The sequence below is a fragment of the Leptodactylus fuscus genome, chromosome 1 (assembly GCF_031893055.1).
Source record: "Leptodactylus fuscus isolate aLepFus1 chromosome 1, aLepFus1.hap2, whole genome shotgun sequence".
NCBI lineage: Eukaryota > Metazoa > Chordata > Amphibia > Anura > Leptodactylidae > Leptodactylus > Leptodactylus fuscus.
Window position 1 is genome coordinate 210,985,902 of NC_134265.1, and position 23,434 is coordinate 211,009,335.

Genomic DNA, 23,434 nt, shown 5'->3' on the forward strand with positions numbered 1-23,434 from the left:
ATAGTCGGCGTGTTTCTTGTCAGGGCCTGGATTGAGCCCCGGTGTCTTTCCTTTCGGTCTCGGTACTAGCGCTGAGGTGAGGCCTAGTCGTGTGGCGGGGAGAGGGTACGGGGAAGATGTAAGGAGAGCTGGGGGGCAGCACTGGCAGGAGGAGAAGGATGGGGGAGGGGGGTCATCGATGTACTGGTTACTGGGCACAAGCATCGGGCCAGCAGTCCTCGGATGTCATTGTAATTCCCGCTGCTGAACTGCTGTCCCGAAAGCTGCTGCTGAACTGCGCTGCTGCTGGCCCGATAACGGAATAGTACCCTAAATTCTATAAGGTGCAACTGGTGAACATATGTATTAATCCCAGCTATTTATTGTGCAGCAACAATTAGGTTGTACAGTAAAAATACAGGTGCTGAATGCAGAGTAGTGAATAGAGGGTGAATTTAGAACTGGACACTACTGACAATGCATATAAAGCAATGGAAAAATTGGGGGAGATTTATGAAATTGTCTAAATGAAAACTCTTTGTTGCCCATTGCAAACCAGCAACGTCTTCATAAATTTACTCTTATGTTTTCTGTTATGGGGCATTGTATAGCTTTTTATGAAACCAAAAGCTGTGAATCTAGAATTTCAATGTTAACGTTTCTCTTGAAAACGGGCTTTATATCTAGCTACAAAGTGATTACCTGTCGTATTACAGCAAATTTCTGACAGGTCGACAGGTTTAAAACTTGTAACCATGGACTTGGTCTATGTCAAAGATAATGCCAAAACCCAGAAAGATGAATCCTCATAATGTAGTATTCTGAGCAAATGAATTGTTAAGTATCAGTATACTCTGTGGTAGATACAGATTATAAGATTGGTAAAAATGTATTTTATTGAGATTTTTAGTGATAGACCAACATAAAGCAACAGATAATTGTGAAGTGGAATGAAATTTGAATCACATAAAAATCTGAAAAGTGTGATGTGCAAAAGTACTGCCCCCTATAATCTGATACCCTAAATAAAATAAAGATAAAGAATAATAAAGAAGTAACTCAATTAGTTAATAGAGTCCAGCTGTGTGTAATTATTGGCTACTTTGTGTCTGTCTAAGCACTTAAAATCTCAATAAAATACATTTAAGTTTGTGGTTATAAGATAAAATAATCCTTTAATAGTCCCACCATGGGCAAATTCAGTGTTGTCTGTGCGGAGTGATCTCCACCTAGCCTGATGTTGGTTATACAGCCTGACCGCGGTTGGGAGGAAAGACCTCTGATAGCGCTCCTTCTCACACTTGGCGTGAAGCAGTCGGTCACTGATAGTGCTACCCAGTGCTATCACGGTCTCATGCATGGGATGGGAGTTCTTCTCCAGCATGGAGCTCTCCTCGGACATTATCCTTCTGTCACCCATCACTTGTACTGGGTCCAGGGGGCTTCCCAGGACAGAGCTGGCCTTTCTAACCAGCCTGTCGAGTCTATTTCTATCCCTGGCTGATATGCTACTCCCCCAGCAAGTGACAAAATGTGAAAAAAGACTGACTGTCTACCCCCTGCTATTAGATAAATATGCTTTCTCTATTGTCATACAATCCATATACTGTACACATCAGTCTGTATTCTTCATCTCGAGAAGGAGCCAAAATCTGCGAACTTGAATTCTCTTTACAGTCAGTGGTATCACAATGCATGTGGAGATATATTACAGGAGTTCTGTTTATACAGTCATATAAGGATAAGGATGTTATTTTTTTATGGGGTTGTTGGTTTTGTTTTATTTATTTTTTTTTTAGGGAAAATATCTCATCTCTACAATCTCACTTTTTCTGTCCTTACTTCTATTTCTCTGCATTAACCCTATCCCTCCATATAATTTCCGGTATGCATATAAATAGTTGAATACACCTTGTGGAGTGAATGCAGATAAAACGTTCCCTTCTTGTCCAAACTAGCCTAGACTAATGCCTCTTATTAACTGTGGCAAGATGATTAAACCTACCTGATACCTGTTCTGTATTATAATTGATTGGATAGGAATGTCTCCCACTGTGAAGAAGTCTGAATTGGACAAATCACCATTTCACAGCCCATCTCCTCAAGATACATCCCCAAGAATCAGTGGCTTCACACAGCATCACAGGCCGGTCATAGCTGTGCACAGTGGTGAGTGCATAATCCCTAAATTTACCCACAAGTGAGAGCATAACTCTCTAGTGCACACATAAATATACAGTAGGTTGTTATTTGCCGCAATTTGCTATATTTGTGTTTTTTTGTTTTTTTTTAAACTGTTTATTTTCTCTTTTTTTTTCTCTCCCTCTTCCCATCCCCTTTACTGTTTCATTACTTTTGCACTATGTAGGCCTTGCCAGAAGTCCCCACACCTCCACCGCTTTACACTTCCCACCTTCCTCCCTCCTTCCTCAGGCTGCCTCCACTTACTTTCCACACACAGCTATTCGTTACCCCCCTCACCTAAACCCTCAGGATCCCCTGAAAGATTTGGTGTCTCTTGCCTGTGACCCGTCCAGTCAGCAACCAGGCCCGGTAAGCATGTGAGGGTTTGTAAAAATAAAACTCGGGAATTTTACATAGAAAGAATCGTTGACAAAGATAATCAGAAAGAATATAATCGAATAATAGCATATAATAAGAAGAACTATAGGGTGGGGGTGGAGTTCATCTTGATGGGTTTCTTGCTTTATGCGATAAATATTTTGAGTGGTATACCAGACACATCTACTGCAGAACTACTTAGAGAACTTACAAAACATACTGGCTGATCTTGCATATATAAAATGTGTTCTATTGTGGATTGTCTACAATTAAACTAAGGATCAAGAATCAAAGAAGCTTTATTGACACCTCCGAATAGATATTTGGCATTGTCAAAGCAAGTAGGGAAGTTGGGGTTGGGGGGGAGGAGAATGGTGGGGGGTTGGGTGATTTGGGGTCGTAGCTGTTATGATCTATATTATTATTTTATTCGGTAGTTCCCTTGAAATAATATGTACTATGGGGTCATACTTTAGACTGTTACCACTTTTCCTCTCCACCCACTTGCTCTCTAAGCTGAATGGGAGCGGCCAGGTGAAGGTTGCGAGTCACTATATCTCCACGCAGATGTTGGCCCCACCTCCTCCAGGGATGCCCCGCCTCTCATTGTCCTCTGAGACCAAATCTACCACAGCATCCGACGGTGGTAACTCTTCACCCACTTCTCCAAGTAAGGAAACTTATAATCTCCATCTAATATAAACTTCCTGTGGTCTGTCACTGCTCTTGTGTTATTGCTAGTAAGACAAATGTTTTGGCATGCAGAATCCTTAATCCCCAATGCAGAAGAAAAATTATATATAATCCATTCATTACCATTGGAATTCCAAACATAAAAACTTCAATGTTTTTGCTGTTTGTCATTTTTATGGTAATGGTTTTGATGTTCGTGAAACTTGTTTTGGGTCAGAATTTTTTAATTTCATTAACAAATTACTACAAAAACAATGAATACTATTAGGTTTTACAAGATATTTCTATATAACATGTCCCCACCTTTTTTATGACGTTGTATTATTAATTGTTTCTTTACAGCTTACTCTGCCCCTAGCACACCTCCCGCCAATCGATCCTTTGTAGGACTTGGACCCCGTGACCCTGGAAGCATATATCAGCCACAGGTAAGTTTGATCAAGGTATGCTTTAGCTTTCATGACCATGGTGGAGATTTATAATTATTTAGGTAGCCTAAAGAAGCACGCATATCCATACAATCCAACTTCTTATCATCTCCTGATCAAACATCATCTTGGCTTTTATATTTCTCACTGTATTTGCTCTGTTCTCAAATCCATGATTCCTCAGCATAGCATCATATAGGCTGCTAGATAGTGTACTATATCAATATCTGCTGTTGGACAGTCCAGTTCTCCTTTTTTCTATATTATGGGGATAACGTCTATCCTTAGGGAGAGACCACCTTCTCAGATGTGTGGAGACTTATACAGCCATAGTTGCTCCACTGCAAGGGAACATGGGAAGAATATGCAAATCTGTCTCCCAAGATGTAAATAGGGAGACAGTGCCTCTGTTATGCTGCCCTCTATAGCAAGCACCCTGAACAACATTCCCGACTTCCCAGAAGTCTTCACTGCATGATGCGAGGTTATAACCAAATTTGGTGCCGTCCGTAGCTGAGAAATTGATTTGGTTATAACCTCGCATCATGCAGTGAAGACTTCTGGGAAGTCAGGCATGTTGTTCAGGGTGCTTGCTATAGAGGGCAGCATAACAGAGGCACTGTCTCCCTATTTACATCTTGGGAGACAGATTTGCATATTCTTCCCATGTTCCTTTTTTCTATATTCACCTAAATAATTAAGTACCCAGCCTAAAAGTACATTAACCCCTTCCCGACATGCGCCGTAATAGTACGGCGCGTGTCGGGTCTGTAACTATGGCGACCGCCCGGGAGCCGGGCGGCCGTCATAGCCGCCGGGTGTCTACTGCTTCAAGCAGTAGACAACCGGCTCTAATGCCTCCGATCGGTCCCCGGACCGATCGGAGGCATTAACCCCTCCGGCGCTGCTGTCAAAGGCGCCGGAGGCGCCATTTTCCCGGCGGCGCATGGGCGCCGCCATTTTGGCAGGGATCGCTGGCTCCTGGAGCATGCTCCAGGGCCGACCCCCCGTTGCCATGACAGCCAGGAGCCTTGTTAAAGGCTCCCAGCCGGTCTGCAAATTCTCTCTTTTGCAGGCTGGTGTATACAGCCTGCAAAAGAGATGATGCTTTTTTGCAATGCATTGCAATGCATTAGCATTGTAATGCATTGCATTAGTGATCAGACCCCCTGGGGTTCAACACCCCTAGGGGGTCTAATAAATGCAAAAAAAAAAATAAAAAAAAAAGTAAAAAAAATATAAAAAAATATAAAAAGTATTAAAAGTTCAAATCACCCCCCTTTCCCTAGAACAGATATAAAAGTAGTTAAAAACTGTGAAACATATACATGTTAGGTATCCCCGCGTCCGAAATCGCCCGCTCTACAAATCTATACAAATATTTTTCCTGTTCGGTAAACGCCGTAGCAGGAAAAATAGTCAAAAGTGCCAAACCGCCGTTTTTTCACTGTTTTAATTCTGATAAAAATTTGAATAAAAAGTGATCAAAGCAATAACATTTCCCGAAAATGGTAGAACTAAAAAGTACACCCGGCCCCGCAAAAAAAGACGCCCTATGCATCCCCGTACACCTATGTATAAAAAAGTTACGGCCGTCGGAATATGGCGACTTTTAGAAAAAAAAATTTTTAACACCGTTTTGGAATTTTTTTTAGGGGTCAAAATGTAAATAAAACCATATAAATTTGGTATCCCTGGAACCGTACCGAAACACAGAATATAGGGGACATGTCATTTTGGCTGCACAGTGAACGCCGTAAAACCAAAGCCCGTAAGAAAGTCGCAGAAATGCATTTTTTCTTCAAATCCACCCCATTCTGAATTTTTTTCCTGCTTCCCAGTACATTATATAGAATAATTAATGATGGCATCATGAAGAAAAAATTGTCCCGCAAAAATTAAGACCTCATATGACTCTGGGAGCGAAGAAATAAAAAAGTTATGGGGTTTAGAAGGAGGGGAGTCAAAAACGAAAAACGAAAATCAAAAAATGCCATCGGCGGGAAGGGGTTAAGGACAAGGCCTTATTTTTCAAAACTGACAAGTATCACTTTATATCGGAATAACTTTGAGACACTTTAACTTAAATAAAGTGATTTTGACACAGATTTTTTGTGTCACATTGTTAGTGGTAAACATTGATAAATATTTTTGTATTTATTTATTTTTTTAAAAAAGGACATTTTATGGAAATTGGGGGGAAAAAAATCGCAATTTTCACAAGTTGGAATGCTCTGCTTCAGACAGATAGTCATACCACCCATACACATTAAGAAATATTATTTTCCATATCTATGCTGTATATTGGCATCATCTTTTAATTTATTTTGGATTTTTGATGGCATAGAAGTGTAACAGTGATTTTCCAGATTTACAAGAAATTTTTCCAAACTAATTTAAAAGGGCTATTTCGGTTCTGAGGGGGATTATAAATGCCTATATATTAGGAATCCCCACAAATCACACAATTTTCAAAACTGCACCCCTCAGACAATTCAAAACAGCATTTGTTAACCCTTTAAGCATATCAGGGGAATTAATACAATATGGCAGTGAAATTTAAGATATTTAATTTTTTTTCAATACTACAATCATTTAGCCCTAAAATGAACACATTCACAAGGGTTTAAAGGAGAAAATACATCTCACAGTTTATTATGCAATTTCTCCACAGCATAGAAATACCCCACACGTGGATGTATACTTATGTTTGGGCAGTGCACAGAAGGGAGGGAACGACACTGGGTGTTTGAAAATCAGATTTTGCTGGAATAGTTTTCAGGTTCCATGTCTCATATGCAGAGCCCCTAAAGTACTATAACAATGGAGACCCTCCCAAATTGGCTCTTCACAGAATTTATCAAAGGGTATAGTGAGCATTTTAAGCCACAGACGTTTTACAGATTTTATTGGGATTAGGATATGAAAATGAAAAATTATTAAAACTTTATCCCTAAAAGTTTTAATTTTCACAAGGAGTTAAAGGAGAAAAAAACACCCCACAGTTTTACACAGTTTTTCCTGAACACAGGAATATCCCATATGTGGTCGTAAACTGGTATGTTCAGAAATGAAAGAGCGCTATTTGGCTTTGGGTGGGCAGATTTTACTAGAATAGTTTTCGGGTGTCATGTCATATTTGCTGAGCCGCTACAGTACCAGTACAATAGAAATCTCCAAAAGGTGACCCCATTCAAGGAATTTCTTAATGTATTATTATTTTCAGCCAAAGTGTGCTTCCTAAAAATTAATGTACAAAGTGAAGATTGAATTTTTTTTATAGAAATATACAATTTCAGTGCCCAATATGTTGCGAACTCTTTGTGTCATCAGAGACAAACATTTGTAAAACTAATAAGTGGGCTTAATAGTACAGGTACAAAAAAGTTGTATATGTGGGAATAAACTGCTTCTTCGGCACACAACAGGGATCAGAAGGGAAGGAGTACTGCACTTCTTAGCTTTTGGAGTATAGATTTCTGGACACCATGTTATTTTTGCAGAGCCCTGGAGGATTTCCCCAAGAAGTGATCCCATTTTGTAGGGGCACTTTTAGGGTCTCTACAAACGTGACTTGGTATCTAAAAACTAACAATCTAAATCTGTGCTCTCTGCGCCTTGCTATGAGCCCAAACAGAAGTTTATGACCACCTGTATGACACCGTTGTGCCCAGGATAATCTACTTAACAATGTTATATATGGGTGTAAACTGTTGCTTGGGCACAGCCAGGCACAGAAGGGGAGGAACGCTATTTTGCTTTTTGGAGCACAATTTGGTTTTGGATGTCATGCCACTTTTGCAGAGCCACTGAGTTGCCAGTAAAATGGAATCACGTGACCCCATTTTCGATACTACACCACTGAAGGGAATTATCACGTGTTGTGGCAAACATTTTTAACCCCTGAGGGTTAATGAATTTAATATCCAGAAATGAACGCGTAGTTAATAATGAAAAGTGAAAATTGCAATTTCTCCAGAGATACACCATTTCAGTGCTCAATATTCTGTGCACAGCTTGTGTCAGCAGAGAAACACACTCCAAAAACTGTTAAGCAGGAATCCCGGGCATAACAGCTTTTTGAGCATTCATCTCTGATACACATCTCTGATACAAGCTGGGCACAACATACTGCACACTGAAATTATGGAAAAATTGCCAGGAAAACCTTTATTTGGGGCTTTATTAATTTTTTTAATTGATCGGTTGCCAATGCATACAACTACAAATGCAGAAACTTTATATGGTCAAAAACCCAGGCATGATTTTCTTATTTTAGCCAAATTATCGGGCAGGGACACTACATGTAGGAGAAGATATCCTGGTCACGATAAGGAAATCATTGCTGATTTTCTTACCTTAGAAAGATCTTGCATTCATGATCGTATCCACTGGCAACCAATCAAGACCACAAGACTGTGAACAAAAGATATTTAGAGAAAATATTTAAAACTCTGCAAAATATATAATTTACTTATATTTGCAAAAATGTTTTAACTTTTAATTATCTACAAATTTAAAAATGATTATGTTCATTGGAATACCCCTTTAAGTCTCACTCACTGACTGCTAATTCTAACCCACTGTTATCTACAGTAGCTGCTTTGTAGATGAGATTAAACTAATCTCTTCCACATGGTATGACTAAAACCTGCAGCGGTTTTAGAACAGCCTCACACTTTAATAACTGCGGCTTTCTCCTTCAATGTAAAGATTTAAAGCTGCAAGAGGTATACTTGACTCCTATGCTTGGTTCACATCTGTGTTTGGTAATCCGTTCGGGAAATCCGTATAGGGACTCCCCAAATAGACTACTGAACGCATTTGCAAGCGGTGTACAGTGAAAGCATACGGACCTCATAAACTATAATGGGGTCTGTGTGCTTGGCGCGCTGCCCACACAAATCATGCAGACAGGAAAGTAGATTGTGAACTAATTTTTTGTACGCATCTTTCCTGCAGAGATCTGGCGGCAAGCATACGGACCCTATTATTCTCTATGGGGATCCATGTACTTTCACCACACACCGCCTGCAAATGCATACGGTATTCAGTTCTGGGGCGTCCCCATGCAGACTCCCCCGAACGAAATACCAACGCAGATGTGAACGAGGCCTTACTCCATTCAAACTGGGAGATGCAGGACTCCCTTTCTAATGAACAGGTGTTATTGCAGCAGTTAGATCCTCACCAATCAGATAGTCATTCTATGGATAGTTAATAAATAAAACCCCTTTAATAAAGTTAATATATTACTATTATTATTATATGACTCTGTTCTTGAGAAAAACATCTTAGGAGTCTGAGGTAGAACTCATCTGTAGAATACTGGAATTGATTGCAAAATCATCTTTAAGCCTAGATTGTCACAACTTTTCATTGATTCGTAGTACAAAAATGTTTTGGGCTGTAAAATTTTGGGCATTCCTCACAACTCAATGTCATCACATGACAGTAAAAAGTTACTTACAGTTACTTACAGCGCAGTGATGACGCTGAGCTATGAATGGCTAAGAATGCCCTTCTCACAGTGGTGAGAGATTGGTGCCAAAATTAACAGCATGGATATCTCTTCTACCAGGGCACATACCAGGAATATAAATCTGCACTTTCATGATGACATGAAAGGTCCTTTTTAATGTTTTTAAGATTCTATGCCAATCTACCATTTAAAAAATTATTTATTTATTTTTTATTTTAAAGTTCTTACTGATCCAAATTCCCAAGATTAATCTGTACAATGCAGCCATTTTATATATTTTGTCAAAACCACATCCATGGATAACTTCTCTATTTATCCATGTTCCAGTCATGTGTATCGGAAGCCTCCGAAATGGATCTATTCTGCAACACAGGATCCCTTGATCTCTTTGCCTTCCTGACATCCAACTGTACTATTACAATAGATGTCAGGTGTCTAAATATGGCCACTTGGACGCTGCTGTATTATACACTGGAGACCTGGCGGCAATGCCCATAGTCAGAGCCAGTCGATAGATATCAAAGATCATATCCTTCATAGATGTACCTGCACAACATAGTCTTTTAAACGTGGTCCAAAGAGTAACGCTCCAGTCACTAAAGAAGGTGGAAACAAAATGGACAACCTGTTGATAGTGAAACCATTCAATGCTTGGAAGGTTTAAAGTGGAGGTTATGTAGTCGAAGGTCCTGAGCACCCAATTAAGAAGGGTCCACTATATCCGCCAGTCTAAACTGCCATCCAGTTGTGGATTACGTTGGTGGCCAGCTTCTCCCGGTAACGATTTACTGCAGGAATTGCCAATTGTTATAGTAACTTGGATGGGACCCAAAGGAGGGCAGGAGTTGGGGGGAGGGCGAGCGGACCACAAAAATGCATTGAGATGTATAGGGGTAATCTACAATTTTTCAATCTCCAACCACTTCATGTAAGCTTGGAGAGCTGCCCAAAATGGAATGCACCATAGGTGGGTTGCACAGTATTAATGGAGAACATATGAGACCACCAGACTCCCCCCTTGTTCCGCATCAACATTAATGATCTAGGGATCTGGTGCCATTAACATTCCAGAAAAAGGGACATCCACCAGACCAGCAATGCTCAGAGTTCGTAAAACAGATGTACTGTAAGTAATTCGCAGAGTATAGGGTATTGTAGGATGCAGTGTGTTGAATCTTCAAATACCAAAGTGAGTTTTCCTGCCTTTGGAAGTCAAAATTGTCACGCAGTAGTGACAACATTTTAAGGGACATTCAGTCTTAAGGCCTCGTTCTTGGAGAAATTAACCTTATAACCTGACATTTGACCCAATTCACTCAAAACTGAAGCAGATTAATGAGGTCAAGGGAGATAAAAGGAAGATCTAAAATTCCTTATCATGGACATGAAATATAAAAAATATAAATTTTTGAGGAGTCTTCAGTAGTTGATACCTTTTTTAATGGCTAACTAAAAATGATGACAGTGAAAGATTGTAAAACATCCAGCACATCCCAATAAGTTAAAATATAACTTTTACTTCACATATTTAAAAAAGAAAAAAAGCAAAAAGTCTTTTTCTTACAACATGGATCCAAGAATAAAAGCACGGAAGCCTACGCGTTTCGAGACCCGTATTGTGGTCTCTTAGTCATGGCATAAAAATGATGACATATTGCGAGCTTTCGGGACTGCTAAAAAGGTCCCTTCATCAGGCTGGTATAACACAACATCTGAAGGCAAGCACATTTATATAGGAATAGAGTGTTAGATGCAGAATTGATGGAAAGCAGTACATGCAAATAAACAGTAAAAAATATATATATATATATATATAGTATATAGCTAACATGGTACAAATATATTTTACCTTATTGTGGAAATTAATACCACTGATATCTGGATTTTGTCTTATTTTGGCTGCCAATGGCACAGCGTAAAGATGCGAGGCAAGAGGGAGCAGCCCTGCCTGTTGCCGTTTCTGATTGGAAGGGACTAGAGGACTAGAGTGAGGGAGCTTTACGTTAGTTGTAGGGAAGAACAAAGTGCCCCAGGACCACTGTGAGGAGGGCACCTAAAACCCAAAGGCCTGTAATGTAACCATCATAAAAGACCAGTCCAGGTGGTCAAAGGCTTTTTCTGCATCTAGACTAAGAAAGAGGGCAGAGGTTGACTGTTGGTTGGCTACATCCACCAAGTCCAACACCTTTCTGGTGTTGTCTCCTCACTGACTATAGGGAACAAAACCTAACTGGTCCCTGTGGACAAGATCAAGAGGGTGATGGAACTAGTTAGAGAATTCCTGAGGGTCTTTGATTTAGAAATGAGGGTAATATGCTAATGTAATGTTGCTAGAATCAGATGCCTGTTGAAGAAAGAATTGTTCTCAAATTGGGGATCAGTTCAGCCTGAAAAGTTTTATAATTTATAATAGGTTAACCCTTCTGGGCCAGATGCTTTGCCATCGGGGAGTCTGACGCCACCGATGAAAGTTAGAGCTAATGACAGTCTGACAGATAGTCAGGCATGCTCTTGTAGTTTCTTGAACATCCTCCAGGTCTCGACCCTTGAGGCAATATGGTGGAGGTCTTTCTGTACTGCAGATATCTTTGCACAGCACATATCAGTTACTTCTGTAATAAGTGACTTGAAATCCTGTTTAGTGGGGAGTTGTGCAATAAAGTCCACTGTGGAGGGACCTGAAAGTACCAAGGCGAGACACTCTGTATCAGAATATTAGGTCGGATGAACTAGGGCCTTCATTATCAAGTACTTTAGGAGGTTGCTACAGCTCTATATACTCCTAAGACAAATGTGTATGGATTTTCCTTGTAACAGCTCAGGTAAAGGGTTACTAGGGAGAATTTTACAGTCTGTTTTTTATCAAAAGAAAGTTAGATAGGTTAATTAAAGAGGACCTTTCACCACCACCAAATCCACTTCTTAGCATCTGTTAATAGGCATCAATCCACTGATTCCATCACAGTTGGAATTTTCTCTCTAGCCCCACCTTTCCAAAGCAACAAGCATGGTGCCTAATGTGTTATTTAAGCTCTGTAACATTCAAAGGGTGTTGTAAGGCAAGGGGACATGATTCTGAGCTCCAGTCAGAGGCAGCCATTGTCAGAGATCAGTGCCTGACACCACACTCCTGAGAGTACAGTGTCATAATAGCATATCAGACACCAAAACTAACAGCATTGCTTTGGAACATTGAGGGCAATAGAAAAAAAATCCATCTGTTCCAGAATCAGCGGAGCAGCACCTATTAACAGGTGCTAAGAACTGGAGTTGGTGGAAGTGGTGAAAGGTCCTCTTTAAGTATATTACGAAAATGTTCTCCAAACAATCCCGGACACTATAAGATGACACGGTACAGCAGTGTGGGGCTATATTGGGGCTATGCATAAAATAAATATCAACTCTCTTTTTTCTAAAGCAGCCTGGAAAGCAAAATTGCAAAGAGGATCTAAAATTAGTGTTCCTAAGGCCATACTGCAGAGAGGAGCACATGTATCAAATATTAATGGTAAAATATAACTTTTAATGAAAACCATTAAAATGCAAAGCAACAACATCAAAACCATGACAAATACTATACATACAAGGTATTCCACATAAATCACAAGAACACTGTGAAGAAAGGGATTAGAAGAAATATGTGCGGTGGATATGGTACTAAATACCTTCCGACCAATCCCTTCAGACAGAAAGCAAATATAATGGCGTACTGACGTGTTTCCCCACAAAAATGGTTAATCAGGGGACCATAGCAAACCCATCAATAACATTTAAAATTGACTGTTGTTATACAGATGCCAAATAATCTATTAAGAGTACTAAAGCACACACAACTCCAAAAAAGGCGATCCTTAATAATATTGTAGTTTATCAGTGATATAAGGTGTTGCAAAATAAATTGGGTGTGTGTGTATAACTTGAACATAACATCAATAATAAGCATGTAGCTTGCAGATGCAATGCTGAGATAATACACATATAATAGATCCAGTTTTCAGGGCTCCAGGAAAGAAGTGGCTGATGCATACAGGTGCCTGATATTATGATGGAAAAGTTCTGCTATAGAAACTGTGCCCCATGCTAAAAGTTTATATAGGAAGAAACCTCCCCTTTTGGAAACTAAAAGCCAATCACAGTTCAGCTCATTGGCACCAAATAATTCCCTCTATCTTCATGGAGTTATGCTGATGCTGGATTGCCATAGCGCATGTGTTCTTGCAAAATGTAAGAATTTCATAACACCATCAGCGTAAGATGGAAGTTATGTCCATTACTGGTGGAGCAAACACGCTCCACAGGAGGCTGATTGTTAGTTTGGCTGCCTATAACAACCAGCATTAATGTAATATAAAATTCTGCATACATTCAATTATTAGGGGTGTCAATGCTAATGATTACTCAACCTAGGATATAATAGGTAGGTAAAACAGGGCAACAGTACTCTCTAAAACAAGTATACCCTAGGAAATAAATCATATATACACTGATGACCCCAACTAAATCTGGGTGGTTCTTATATAAGATAAACTTGCTGAATAAATCTCATAATAAATACTCAATGGAAGTACTAAGAAACAATTAGTACTGGAAGTATTAAGCCTCATTTAGACCGATGGGCTATATCATTTAAAATCATTGATCCATTGAGTTTCTTTCTGCAAAATTCTTTAATTCCAGTGCCCCTTCCTAGGTGGGTGTCGTATCTGTTCATTAACTGCAGATCCTGCTTATTGCTCAACATCATTATGTTTTCCCACTCTTAAATTAAATTTCCTCTTTATCTTACTGATATAATCTTTAGGGCAAGAACATTGACATAACTAGATAACACAGCTCCCCGACCATTGAAAACCTGAAGCTGATAAATGCACCCAGTTGCAGAACTCTTAGTATTTTTAGTAAAGAGTACATATTGACAGACAACACAGCCACCACACTTCAGATAACCAATGACTTTATTAGATGTCGTTTGGTATAACCTGTTTCAGAGCAAGAGGATTATAATTACCTCAATGTAATTCCCCAATGTTATTCATGGCTGTAGGTTTACGAAACAAAGTGGAAGAGAAACTGCTTGGTTTATTTTTCCACAGTTTCAAATCCAAAAAATAAATAGTACTCATCAATTTCAGAGGTGAATCCCAAAACAATATCATAGACTTTTGAAGAGGCCAAAAAATGCAAGAACTATGTTCTAGATCCAGACTATTAAATCAAAACTTCACCTATATAACGGTACCATGAAACAATATACTCAGAACGGACACTTTCACTGGAAGGAAAAACAATGTGATCTTCCCACCAGTCCAGGAAGAGATTTGCATACGTAGAGGTATAAGGAATGCCCATTGTGGTATCCCTTAGCTGGTGGTAGATCTTGGCTTAAAATAAAATAATAAAATGGGTTGAAACAAACTCAAGCAGTGCCAGTACAAATGTATTATGTAGGTTTAAAGCAGTCTCCAACTTTTAAGGAAAGAGTCCACTGCCCATAGCCCAATATTATGTGGAAAAGAGCTGTATAACAACTTGACATCTATACTAGCCAAAAACAATCAATAGTTACATTGAGGTGTCTCTTCAAAAGATCCATACTATCCTTAAAATATGAGGGAAGAGATGCTACAGTCTAAATGTATCTACTGTATATAGATACTGATGTTTTAATTGACAGTATTTACCCCTGATACTACTGGTCTCCCTTTAAGTGGGGAAATATCCCTGTGAATAGGAAACCCATACAATTTAGCCAGTTAAGGTGTATTGGGGTTTAAAAGAATGAATTCTTATTAATTTAATGTTTAGCTAAAGACTCTCTGAGGAGACTCAACAGATGTTTAATAAAAATAGGAGTTGGGTCCATATCAAGAATCATATAACAAGTTTTTTCTTGTAACAGATTTTACATTACTCTTCATGATGCAAAATCACTTAATTGTCCTTAACAGCAAGTTACAAGAAGGTTTCAACACTTGTTGAAATAAACAAGGATAACACATAGGGTGTAAGGAAAACTCAGCTAAACACACTTAAGGTCCTTACTACTGGCCAAAAATACTAAAACTTAACCTTTATTAGTTAATAGATTAAAATGACAGTGTTTAAAACCCTATTGGATAGAATAAAAGGCTCCCCTCAATGTCTCTTCAGGGGAAGCAAATACCAATAAATAGAGTGTGTCACTAATAGATAGTGGGCAGGACAGACTGTATCAATAAAACGTCTCTTACTGCCGCTCTACCTCACCTATTTTCATGATAACACACTGTTTGGAACAACTACGCTCAGTTCTTACTCCACTAATCACTATCAAAGTAATCAAATAGGTGAATCCATAAAGCACGACGTGATTTGACAGCACCAATAGATAAGCCGTCTGAGGTCAATCTATTCAGCGGTTGTGATTCACTGAAACGCCATTCAGAACACCTCAATATCTCTTATGCTAGTGGGGCATGGATTGCATCCCTATTCCTCAACGCATTTTCCTATAAGTTCATCAGGAGGACTATAATCAGCGTATTGATGCCTGGATGTTGACCAATCTCCAAGTAGCGGGGCCAACCATCGTGGTCCCACGAACTGCGATTTTTACCACACAACATCCAGGCATCAATACACTGATTATAGTCCTCCTGATGAACTTATAGGAAAATGCGTTGAGGAATAGGGATGCAATCCATGCCCCACTAGCATAAGAGATATTGAGGTGTGTAGTGACACATTCTATTTATTGGTATTTGCTTCCCCTGAAGAGACATTGAGAGGAGCCTTTTATTCTATCCAAGAGCAATTTAAACGCTGTCATTTTAATATATTAACTACCGTATATACTCGAGTATAAGCCGAATTTTTCAGCCCAGTTTTTGTGCTGAAAAAGCCCCCCTCGGCTTATACTCGAGTCAGCAAAAAAAAAAAAATATTTTTTTTTTTTTTTTTTTTTTTTAGGAGGGAGGGTCTATGACCAGCCACAATATTAATGTATAGAATCTCCCATAAAATAGTGCAAAAGAAAAAAAAAAAAGTGTTTTAGAACTTTTATGTTTTTAAAATCTCCTTTTCCTAGAATACATACAAAAGTAGAAAATGACTGTGAAACACATACACATTAGGTATCCCTGTGTCTGACAATGCCCTGGCTACTGAATATAGGGGATCTGCAGTGCTCCTGTTCCGTCGGGAAGGGGTTAATAGAAGCACTGCAGATACCCTATATTCAGCCAGACTGAATTCCAAGTGGGGGGAAGAAAAAACCCAGTCCTCAAGCTCAGGGAAGGGGCAGACAGACGACCAAAACACCCCCTCCCCTTTCCCAGCAACTACTGCACCCAAAAACTCCGACCATTTTAATTTTTTAAATTTTCCAGTAGCTGCTGCATTTCCCCCCCTAGGCTTATACTCGAGTCAATAAGTTTTCCCAGTTTTTTGTGGTAAAATTAGGGGGGTCGGCTTATATTCGGGTCGGCTTATACTCGAGTATATACGGTAATTAACTAATAAAGGTTAAGTTTTAGTGTTTTTGTCCACTAGTAAAGACCTTAAGTTTATTTTGAAATAGACAAGGGTAGCATTTCCTGGGTCACGTCTCCCTATTTTAAAAGATTCTACTTTGTTTCGTAAACCTACAGCCACAAATAATCTCTTACACTGGGGTAGTCATCATCCCCGTGCACTGAAATGGGCTATACCAAAAGGTCAATTTCTGAGGGCCTGCAGGAATTGTATTTCCTAATCAATATCCAACACAAGCAGGTCTTCTACAGACAAAATTTGAGACTAGAGGTTACCCCCAAAAAATAAATAAAGAAATAAATTATTCAATTGACATATATGAATGCACTCAGTAGTAACATAGATGAGCTTCTAACACCAAGGGTCCCCCAAGGTGGAACTCGGTTACACAGGGATTATAGGGATTTATGATGATCATGTTTCTGATATCTTTAAAATCTTGCAAAAATATGGAGGATTTTGCGAGTTGAGGCTGGTTTATCTGATGTTTTGACGGAAGAACCCTTTGTTACTTTTGCTTATTATTATGCTGTCACGTCTTTACATCTCATTAGAATTGATATACATCACTTCTAGGTGACGTCGTAGGCGCACATGCACTATGGCGGTCCAGTATCGGCATATCTTCATGAAGGTAAAGGGAATTGTTTGGCACCAATGAGCTGAGCTTTTAGTTTTAATAAAGGGGTAGTTTCTTGCTATATAAAGTTTTAGCATGGGAAGTAGTTTGTACAGCACGCTCTTTGCATCACCATATCAGGTGTTGTGCGTTTTCATCATCTAGTACCTGTATTTGTGTAGAATGTGTGTAATGGGATTGCCACGATGATGTAATCAGGCTGGGTACTTGTATGTTGGCGGACCTGCCTGTAGACGGATAGAGGCAGGGCCGGTTTTGATACAAATTGTGCCCCTGGGCAAAATTAAAAGTTGGAATTTCCAGTGGAAGCCTCTTTAATAACTCCCCTCTTTCTGCCTCCCAAATAGTAACAACCATCCCCCTCTTATGCTCACACACAATTCAAATAACCACCTTTGTACCACCTAAAAGATTTTTGCACCCCCTCATCCTTATTATAGCACTTCCTTATAAATAATAGTCCCTGCTTATAAACAGTGCCCCATATCAGTAATAGTTTCCCCTTATCAGTAATTGCCCCCCTCATAATAGTTCACCTTATAAAATAATAGTCCACATTATCAATATTAGCCCTCATATAAATAATATCCCTCTTACAAATAATAGTTCCCCCTTTAAAGGGATTGTATTATTAATATGCAATTTTTTTCCCCCCTAACACGTAGGAATAGCCTTTCTTACGGCTATTCTTCATCTACCTTTAAATGTCTTCTCCGCGCCACCGTTCGGTAGAAATCCCGTTTTTTTCTGTATGCAAATGAGTTCTCTTGCAGCACTGTGGTCAGTCCCCAGTGCTCAAACAGCACTGGGGGTGTCCCCAACGCTGTGAGAGAAATCTCCAGCGCCGCCTCTATTTTCTTCTGGAACAGCCTCTTCACACATCTTTTTCCTGCGCTGGGGTCAAACTTCTATGCGTGCGCAAGTCGGCTCTGCCCAAGGCCCGACGGCAGAGGCGACTGCGCATGCCTGCAGGCATTTTCTTGTTGCTGCTTACCCCAGTTTACTGTGTAAGCAGCCACAGGAAAATTACCACGGGCATGCGCAGTCAGCTATGCCCGAGGCCCGACGGCAGAGCCAACCCCTGGATAGAGGAGCAATGTCTTGATTTCTAAGACCATCGTAAATATGTGTTTTCCAATGGTCTTAGGTGACCCCTGTAAAAGGGTTGTTCGACCCCCAAAGGGGTGGCGACCCACAGGTGGAGAACTGCTGGTTTAGTTGGATGATATTTGGTGCCATATCATCCAAACAGATTTGTCTAATCCCTTTCTTCACTGTGTTCTTGTGATTTACGTAACATTTGTCCAATGCGTTTGTCATGGTTTAGATGTTGTGGCTTTGCATTTTATTGGTTTTCATTAAGTTATATTGTATAATTAATATATGACATATGTTCTCCTCCCTGCGATATAGCCTTGAAAGCAAGCAAGCATGTTTCTGTCTATAGTGAGATGCTCTACATTTCAACACCCTACAGTGCTTTATGCAAGTCTTTTTAGTGAATCTCTGTACCTTATTATGCCTCACATGCTATAAAACTTTCAGTGTAAAAAAGTCTGAAGGTTAACCACTTCAACACTGCACCATTTTTCCTGGTATAAACGGACACAGTTTGAGGATATTTTTGTACATGTGGTTTTGACGGCTTTAACATTTTATTTTTTTTTGCTTTGGTTATACAGAACATTTTGGTACAAAGTTTAATTCAAAACAATAATCCAATTAATCTTGTATATGTATGATAATAGTATTTATGTATACATCTAACCAGTAACTCATGCTGAACCCTCAGTTTGCAGTTTGCAAAATTTTTTGTCTACTCAGAAAGAGCAAATATGATGTTCTTTCTGAATTGCATTGGTAGCTGGATGTAACTGATTAGTCTTCTTACCATGATTGACTGGAGGACTCTGTTGCCCAAGGGTTTACCAAAACCTGAAACCGATCCTAGCCCCAGTTACAGGGGGAATACAGCCTCCTACTATAGACTGCAGCATTTATCTGGTCCCCAGCCGTCAACAGATTACATGACCACTGGGCCAGAAACAGCATCATAATGGTTTCCATAGCTATGTATACAGTGATTGGGAAGGCAGGGAATACGCCGTCCATGCCTTCACTCTGGGACATTGTAACAGAAAGCACCCTGATCCTGCAGCTTGCTTAACTCTGCAACAACATACAGATATGTCCTTGCAGAGTTAAGAGTGGACCGCCCAGACATATACTGTAAGTCTGGTCTGGAAGCAGTTAAGCTAATTTTAGTTAAGCATTGGGTAGTGATTTTATTAACTGTATTGTTTTGCTTAAGTAATTATATATGATTCAATATGAATTAAGCATTAGAGATGAGCGAATTGTATTCGATCGAATACCTCCCTGCCATAGGTTTTCGTGTAAGCGGCCGAACACCAAGGGGTTAAGCGCATCGAATATTCTATGTGTTTAACCCCTTGGTGTTCGGCCGCTTACACGGAAACCTATGCCGGGGAGGTATTCGATCGAATACTACTCGCTCATCTCTATTAAGTATGCGATCATTGCTATTCATCAAGCAGAGGAATAAATTAATTCAATTTACATTATTTTACTGTTCATCACTCTGTCTTAACTGTTCTCTTTTGTCTTCCTATCTTTTTTTTTTTCCTTTCTAGTCGTGGTACTTGGGATAGCAGCCTGACCTACCTCCCATCCACTGGAACCAGCAGACAGTAAACAGGGGTCTCTGCGAAGTTTCAGGTTCAGGACAACTAAATGTGTCTTTTTTTAAATTAATACTGTTCCCACAAAAAAACAAAAAAAATACATCAATTATATGCTACAGTGGTCAGTGGGAGATGAAGACGTGATAAAATACTTTGATGGGCTCTTATCATCAAACAGGATATTTTAGAGCTTTGCTCTTGCATTATGGATTTTGAGAAAATACACATGTATATGATTTTAATATCCTTTTACTCTTAACCCAATCATAAAAGGGTTGAATAGCCAACCAGCAAAGAGGAGGAAGAACAAAGATCTTCCTGTATGAGTATACTTTATTATTGTTGCTATTATTAATAATATTATTATGCGATTGATATAACTTCATTGTTTATTTACTCTGTCCTGCTCCCTCCCTGAAAAGTTTAACTGTTCATGGCTGAAGGACTTTGATTTATGACAGTTTGCCACTTGGGGGATACACAACATATTGTATTGTGCACCTTAAAGGGTTTTCTGGCTCCAAATCGATTTTTGTACTGACTTTGTCAGACTATGGTCACCCTAACATTGTGTGACCATTTGGGGATTCTGTACCCCATTCCGCTTGAAAAATGTAGAGAGAAAAGATCTGCAAGCAGGTAACTAGTGTGTTTACACGGGTAACCGCTAATTAAACGGACTGGGTTTCCATTTTTCGTGTCCCCAAGCAGACCCGAAGAACGAGAACCCCAATGCTACTGTGAACCTAGTGTCAGTATGTGATCTATGGGGTCCAACATCTGAACCCAGTATAGATAATTTGTTGCAGCAGCCTCCAGGTGTCAGAGGCTACTAGTGATGGTGCATTCAGCATTGCTCCTATTCATTGGTCCAGGTGTCACAACCCCATAGATCACATACTGAAGACTAATACTATGGATAGGACATTAGTATGAAAACTCGATTTAGGCTATAAAAGCCCTTTAGGCTAAAGCTCCTCGTTGCGGAAATGGAATGTTTTAGTTGCAGAATTTGCTGCTTTTTTTTTTTTTTTTTTTTTAGCCAAAGTCAGGAGTGGCTTGAAACGGAATGGAAAATATAAGAAGTTTTCTTCTGTTTAATCCACTGCTGACTTTGGCTGAAAAAAACGCGGCAAATTCTACAACAATGCTGCGTTTCCACAACATGGGGCCTTAGCCTTAACCGTTTCCCCGGGTCTTGCTTGTAACTTCAGAATACCTAGTAAAGTAGCTCCATAGATACATCCTTGATTGTAAAGCAGCACTTATGATGTGTATGGGACACTAGTTAGTGTCTTATCTTGCATTTAAATTTTTTTTAAAAAATTTGAATTAGGAAACTTTTATATATAGTTTTACGCATTGTTTTACATGTGTAATTAGCTTTCATACATATTTTATGAGATAATTAATGTACATGCTAAAAATGTTCACATCTGCAAGTGTGGTTTTATGTATATGCACGTACTATACATATATATATATGTGTGTGTATATATGTATATATACATACACTCACCCACACATACATATATATTCTTACATGCAGAATTGACATGTATGTATTCTTGTATATATAGACACATGTGCAGTTGTAATATGCCTCGCAGTTATTTTGGTTGCAGGGACTTGCATATTTCCCAGATTTGAAAACAATGGCTGTTTTCACACACAGCCTTTTTTTAGTACAAATCCAATGGATTGGTACACTTTTTTGAGCCAAAGTCAGAAATGGATTGAAAAGAAATATACAGTACTACAGTGTATTTTGTTTTGTCTTAAAATAAACCCACTGTATTAAACTATCATTAAAAGAGATCCTCAGTCCTCACACTAAACTGATCACAGCCTATCCACCTGCTGTTACTGGGGGAATTCTTGCACATTCAGTTCCTCCACAGTGCCAGCACTAGATAAATTAAGGATTACATGATGCCCATTCAAATCCATATGTTGTCTGTTTAAGAAATAGCTAATTTTTCATTACCACACATCGATGTTCAAATTATAGCAGAGTAAAATATAATGGCAGAAACATGTGTTCTGATAGACAGGGAAGCTCACCAAGTTAATAGTACATATAAAAAAAAAAAAACTTTGTAAACTATTATTGCGTTGTCTAGATAGTAAAATAAAATTTTTACTTGTATAATTAGCTTAGAAATACACAGTAGAATCACATTATTATGACCATCTCCAGTTTTGACTTCAACAGATCTATTGTAGTTCATGAAGGAAGTGAAATGTTGTGGGATTGCTTGTTGAATATATAAGGTGTGATTTGTATTAAAAACATATCACTCATTGTCATGGTTAAAATGGGCAATCCATGTTGCAAAAAGGGATGATTTTGTGTTGGGGTGTCACATTCTTTAGCAAATGTTGGACGCACTGCAGTCGGCATGACTCCACGTGTCCGAGACAACCAACCAGCTTCTTACTGAGTTACTTTCAGTCAATTTCTCTGCTGTCCTTGATACACATATCATTTATTCTGGATATTAGCTGGTCATAGTAATGTGACTCAACTCTGTATAACAGTTAACTATTCTTATCAGCAATACACAGGAAGGAACTACATTGCATGTGTGCTATCACACAAAATTTTTGCCCTAGTGTTATTATATTTGCTAATAGGTTGTGACCCCATAACCAGATTACTAACTAGAATTTGTTTATAGTATGTTATTCCTGATGCGATTGTCACTTTAAAATGATATGTCGTTTAGACATTAACCTGTTGCTAACCTAGGGTAGGATTATTAGTTGCTTTATTACTGTGTACGTTGAACCAGTCCTCAGTATTCATGAATAACTAAGTACATTTTACAAAACGTATACCATATTCACACATAGCAGACACAGTACTGAAATCAGCTTGTCTGTCATTACATCATGTTGCCTTCAGGCGATATACTTTTATATATACACTTTGTGTTCTGGTAGTTGGCATCAAAGAATCAGTTAGGTTGATAGATGAAACTTTGTCATATACCTTATTAAAGGAATATGTTATATGTTAGATGCCCTTAGATGTTAGATGTTTAGAAGGCAGATCAGGTTGATCACGAGGTAGATCTGCCTTCTAAACAATTGTTGGGGCAGATCCATATGAAAATGTAGGGGATCTACCCAAAGGGAAATCAATATTTTAGATTATTTTATTTATTTTTATTTTTTAAATCTTTTAAATTATTTGAGCACTACACTTTATTATTTGTTTTCTAATGTATCAGCTATTTTTTATTAAAAGTTATATTTTAGGTATTCCATGGGTTATTATGATGCTGGGGATACCAAATTTCTATAGTTTCATTTACATTTTAACCCCTTAAAAATCCAAAACGTTGCAAAAAAAAAAATTAAAAGATTCTTTGCCATATTCTGACACCTATAACTTTTTTATATTTCCATCTATAGGGATGTATAACAT

General features: G+C 38.9%; 1 protein-coding gene across 3 annotated transcripts in view; it reads left to right on the forward strand.

The window, feature by feature from the left end:
- Positions 1-20,995, forward strand: part of NFIC (nuclear factor I C) — a 136,930-nt gene extending 115,935 nt beyond the window's left edge. For 2 of the 3 annotated variants that reach the window (XM_075283438.1, XM_075283433.1), the window contains exons 7-11: positions 2,020-2,148; positions 2,348-2,532; positions 3,058-3,211; positions 3,577-3,662; positions 19,951-20,995. In XM_075283438.1, the coding sequence (XP_075139539.1) occupies positions 2,020-2,148; positions 2,348-2,532; positions 3,058-3,211; positions 3,577-3,662; positions 19,951-19,968 (572 nt within the window). In that variant the 3' untranslated portion in view covers positions 19,969-20,995. The remainder of the gene's footprint in view (positions 1-2,019; positions 2,149-2,347; positions 2,533-3,057; positions 3,212-3,576; positions 3,663-19,950) is intronic. The other variant, XM_075283445.1, reaches the window with a different exon arrangement.
- Positions 20,996-23,434: the final 2,439 nt, after the last annotated feature.